The sequence below is a fragment of the Curcuma longa genome, unplaced genomic scaffold, assembly GCF_044706935.1.
Source record: "Curcuma longa cultivar G26 ecotype Majalengka, Jawa Barat unplaced genomic scaffold, ITB_CL_G26_1.1 contig_17155, whole genome shotgun sequence".
Classification (NCBI taxonomy): Eukaryota; Viridiplantae; Streptophyta; class Magnoliopsida; order Zingiberales; family Zingiberaceae; genus Curcuma; species Curcuma longa.
Genome location: NW_027430532.1, coordinates 25,289 through 30,412, shown reverse-complemented (window position 1 = coordinate 30,412; position 5,124 = coordinate 25,289). Strand labels below are relative to the sequence as shown.

At 45.3% G+C, this 5,124-nt stretch overlaps 1 protein-coding gene across 1 annotated transcript; it reads left to right on the top strand.

The window, feature by feature from the left end:
- The first annotated feature begins 259 nt into the window (after positions 1 to 259).
- LOC141816540 (RNA-binding protein involved in heterochromatin assembly dri1-like) lies at positions 260 to 1,310 on the top strand. Its single transcript, XM_074704301.1, has 4 exons — positions 260 to 339; positions 495 to 898; positions 975 to 1,039; positions 1,131 to 1,310. The coding sequence occupies exons 2-4, from the start codon at positions 519 to 521 to the stop codon at positions 1,148 to 1,150; spliced, it is 465 nt and encodes a 154-aa protein (XP_074560402.1). The 5' UTR covers positions 260 to 339; positions 495 to 518; the 3' UTR covers positions 1,151 to 1,310.
- Positions 1,311 to 5,124: the final 3,814 nt, after the last annotated feature.

Here is a 5,124-nt window from a genome sequence, read left to right as displayed (position 1 = left end):
GAGTATCAAAACAAGGTAAAAAGGAAACAATAATACACAGCATCCTGATTATATTACTAGTAATAATTAAGATTTCATGCCTTATAAAGAAGATATGTAGCTTGGAATCATCTAAAGAGCTAGTTTCATGCATCTCTTAAAATAAGTCCTTTAATTAGTTACTTTTGATCAAAAATCAAAGTTATGAAATATTAAAAGGCCCATTTAATCAAACTTCATTGCTGTTTGATGAGAGAAAGTTCGATTCTCCATTGTTGAGGTCCATGAAGGCATGTATAAAAGCTACCCCAAGCTCCTCATGAACTTCACCAAGCCAACAGCAGCCTCTGCTTATTTAGGGTAAGTGAAAATTTCTGATCAAAAACATACTTTGATCTTTGTTCCATCTGCATGAACATGCATATTTTGCATCTAGATGATCAAAAACGAATTTTTGGAAAGAAATTAATGAGAGAAAGACGCGATCGACGTGTGGAGTGGCATGGTTTTTGCAGGGTTGGCCGGCCGGATTTGAGAAGATGAACAGGAAGCCCGGAGACTGGACTTGCAGGTCGTGCCAGTACCTCAACTTCAGCCGGCGCGACTCGTGCCAGCGCTGCGGCGATCCGCGGCCAAGCAGCGAGCGCTCCGACCACTCCAGTTTCGGTGGAGGTGGGTCGTCCTTCGGGTTCGCCGGATCCGACGTCCGCCCCGGCGATTGGTACTGCTCTTGTGGCGCCCACAACTTCGCCAGCCGCTCCAGCTGCTTCAAGTGCACCGCTCCCAAGGAGGACTCCGCCGCCAGAAGCGGCGGCGGCGGCAGGCCCGACGGCGACATGCCACGCTCCCGGGGATACGGCTTCGGAGCAACCGGTGGCGGCCGCGCTGGGTGGAAGTCCGGCGACTGGATTTGCAACAGGTATGAAGAATTCTTCTTCTTCGGTGCCAGTACTGCCGGCAATGCCCTTCCCTACTTTACTGCCATTAATTTTCAGCTGCAACGAACACAACTTTGCGAGCAGAACAGAATGCTTCCGCTGCAGTGAGCCGAGGGATTCTGGTACACAATCTCACCTCTCCCTGCACCAATCTGAGCTTGCTCTGTTCTTAAGAAACAATGCTCATCGATCTTTGTCCTTGGCACTTGGCAGGAGGCATGGAAGAAATCTGAGAAGAGACCAAACTCACAGCGACGAGAGAGCTTACGATAAAGTAACACTTAAACTACTAGTTTTGCCAATTGCCATCCCCAAAACTCTTGTCTTGCTTCCTCCGATCCAAGCTTGTTTATGTTGCTGCACCTTAAATTTCAGTGTTTTAATTTCCTAGTTTCTTTGTGATCTTTCCATAATATCGTGATCCGAGAAGCTCAAACACAAGTTCACACAGATTCTATCACAACTCGATAATGAAATCCAATTTCATATTGCTTAAGATCACATCAAAAGAATAAAACTCATCAAGAATACCACTGTTGGATCCTATAATGAGAAAGAAGGAGAAAGAAGGAGCACTCTACATCAAAATTCTTCAACTTATCATTAAATCACAGATCCTATAAAATAGGATCATGCAAGACACCAGATCCTATAAATTAGGATCACACAAGATATGTTCTAAATACCAAAAGACTCAAATAAAATTATCAATGATTAAATTTTAAATTATAAAATAAAATATTTAAATCTTAACTAAAAAATACGAATCCAAAAATATTTCTCGAAAACATGTAGTAGACTAGATTAACTCAGTCTTCTAGGAACATCACTTTATAATTCAACACTCCCCTTCAAAGTGATGTTCTCAGAACTAATCCAAGTTTTGATCGCAGATCTTCGAATGCATCCTTCGGAAGTGATTTTGTAAAAATATCAACAATATTATCTTCACTCTTAATTGTGATTGATGCCGGTGTATAAATGACGTGACTCTTTCTATAAGATAAAAGTCAAGGGTCAAGGGGGAGTCAAGCATAGGGCAGATTTGGTAATGCTAGTCAAGTGGACTATGATCATTATTTATCTTTTGTGAATTCAACAAGCTGCTCATGTTCCCAAGGCCCATAAAGAGCATTTATGAAGTTGTCATAGAGAAGGTCCTTAGACTCCTTTTTCCTGCACATAATGCCAAAAGGAAGCAGAAGGAAATGACATATGTCAGATCTGGTCTCCTCATACGTCTACATTATGAAAAGCTCTAGAAAAAAGAAAAAGGACTTCTTCTTCTTCTTCTTCCGAAGGGGGATGACGGCTCTTGGGGGCTTCGGTCTCTTCTCCCAAGAGAGAGGTCTTCTTCTTCTTCCTCAGCCTCGACCTCTTCTGGCAGGAGGGAGGACTGCTACTTTTTGGGTCTTCGTCCTCTTCTTCCAAGAGAGGGCACTTCTTCTTCTCGACGGGCTATGCATTTCAGATGCTGACCTCTTCTTCGGAGAGGAAGCTCTTCTTCTTCTCCCTCTTGGAGGGCTGGTTTGATTTTCTAAACTCTTCTTCTTCTTCTACATCTTCATATTTCCTTCCACGGAATACTGACTTGAGCGTCGGAGGGGCTTGCCGGGACTTCCCGGCACCCAATAATCCATTTGTTTCTTTGTGATCTTGCAGGCCCTTGTCTCACTGGGGTCTACCAAGGTTGAGGTGGCATTTCCTTGGCTAGTGGATTGACTGTCGTCGGTTTTTGGCTAGAACAAACTGGCGCCGTCTGTGGGAACTCTGAGCTAAAGGCACGATGGTTACCACTAGGCGTACTACCGACAACCGCGACCCCGTCGACAAGGGCGAAAACCGACCTCGGGGTGACTTCGTTACTATGGCTCGTAGTGACCTGCAGGAGAGGCAAGATTCGCATCAGCCCTCTCTGCTGCATTCATTCAGCGGCTTGGCTCAGAGTCGCAAGGGTTCCTGGCTTGCTTGCAACATCCACGCTCAAGGAAACCCACAGAAAGAGCCACGTCATTCCTAGCCCTGCGCTAGCGACTTCAGAACTCCTCGGCCCTCTCAGCCGTGTCGCTGATGGTCCAGCCTTACGACAGGCAAGGATTCCTAGCCCCGCGCTAGCGACTTCAGAACTCCTCGGCTCTCTCAGCTGTGTCGCTGATGGTCCAGCCTTACGACAAGCAAGGATTCCTAGCCCCGCGCTAGCGACTTCAGAACTCTTCGGCTCTCTCAGCTGTGTCGCTGATGGTCCAGCCTTACGACAGGCAAGGATTCCTAACCCTGTGCTAGCGACTTCAGAACTCCTCGGCCTTCTCAGCCGTGTCGTTGATGGTCCAGCCTTACGACAGGCAAGGATTCCTAGCCCCATGCTAGCGACTTCAGAACTCCTCGGCCCTCTCAGCTGTGTCGCTGATGGTCCAGCCTTACGACAGGCAAGGATTCCTAGCCCTGCGCTAGCGACTTCAGAACTCTTCGGCCCTCTCAGCCGTGTCGCTGATGGTCCAGCCTTACGACAGGCAAGGATTTCTAGCCCCGCGCTAGCGACTTCAGAACTCCTCGGCCCTCTCAGCTGTGTCGCTGATGGTCCAGCCTTACGACAGGCAAGGATTCCTAGCCCTGCGCTAGCGACTTCAGAACTCCTCGGCCCTCTTAGCCGTGTCGCTGATGGTCCAGCCTTACGACAGGCAATGATTCATAGCCCCGCGCTAGCGACTTTAGAACTTCTCGGTCCTCTCAGCTGTGTCGCTGATGGTCCAGCCTTACGACAGGCAAAGATTCCTAGCCCTGTGCTGGCGACCTCAGAACTCCTCGGCCCCCTCAGCCGCGTCGCTGATGGTCGCAGCCTTCCGACAGGCATGATTTTCTGGCTATTCAAACTCTCTACAGTCCTCTCGGCCTCATTCCTTCAGTCAGCTCATCAGCTCTCTTAGCTCAGCAGCTCAGCAGCTTTATTAGCTCAGCCGTTCAGCCAGCTCAGCAGCTCTCTTAGCTCAACAGCTCAGCAGCTCTCTTAGCTCAGCCGCTCAGCCAGCTCAGCAACTCTCTTAGCTCAGCTCAGTCTCCCGAGCATTCGGCCTCTCTACAGTCCTCTCGACCTCATTCCTTCAGTCAGCTCAGCAGCTCTCTTAGCTCAGCTCAGTCTCTCGAGCATTCGACCTCTCTACAGTCCTCTTGGCCTCATTCCTTCAGTCAGCTCAGCAGCTCTTTTAGCTCAGCTCAGTCTCTCGAGCATTCGGCCTCTCTATAGTCCTCTCGGCCTCATTCCTTCAGTCAGGTCGAGTTGGGGGAAACACACAAAGTTATTATTCCTGTTGTTTACCCTTACATGCACTTCATTCATGTACCCACTGAGTATCTAATGCTCACTATCCAGACCCTGGGGTTGTTTTATTTTCTCCTCAGATAGCAAATAGGTTTATTTGGAGCTTGGAGATTCAGTCGGCTGGATTCCATCTCACATCAGAGGGTATTCGTATATGTTGGTTTGTTGGATTTTCATTTGGTTATGGTTATAGTTGTATTTCATTTTAGGACTTGTAGTGTGGGCATGGACTGTAATTGCGTTAGTCTTGTATGTGTGGTTATTTGTTTTATCGGATTTACGATGTTTTCGCTACATGAATTTTTTTATATGTTGTTACAGATTTGACATTGCATGCGTGAGTTAGTAACTGTGGCTATGTAGGTCTTATATTTATCTTGCATGTGTGTGTTGTGCTGTATTGTTGGACGTGTAGTCCTTATTCCAGCCGCATGTGGTTGTGTATCTTTGTATGTATTTAGAGAAAGTCATTGTTACAGGGAAGATGTTGTCAAAATTTTTCGGACGGTCTCCCGGGATATGACAAAATATCTATTTTTATTTAAACTATTTTAATTTTATTTGTTATATAGATATTATTTTTTTAAAACTTAATCAATTCTTTCCTTTTCTTCATTAATCTCTCTAAAATGTATACTCTCATAGCTGTTGATGATTTCATATCCTTCTCCTCTTTTGTCGGTGCTCCATGCTCTTTTCTGTTGGGGATTACAATTGAAGTCTCATATTAAAAATAAATGAAGAAGATTATGAATTTATAAAATATAAAATATTTTTTATTGGTATGAGACTTTTTTGGATAAAATTTAAAAATAAAATTATGAAAATTTAATTAATTTCAAAATGGACAATATCGTACTATTATGAAGATACATTGATTCCATTAATTTT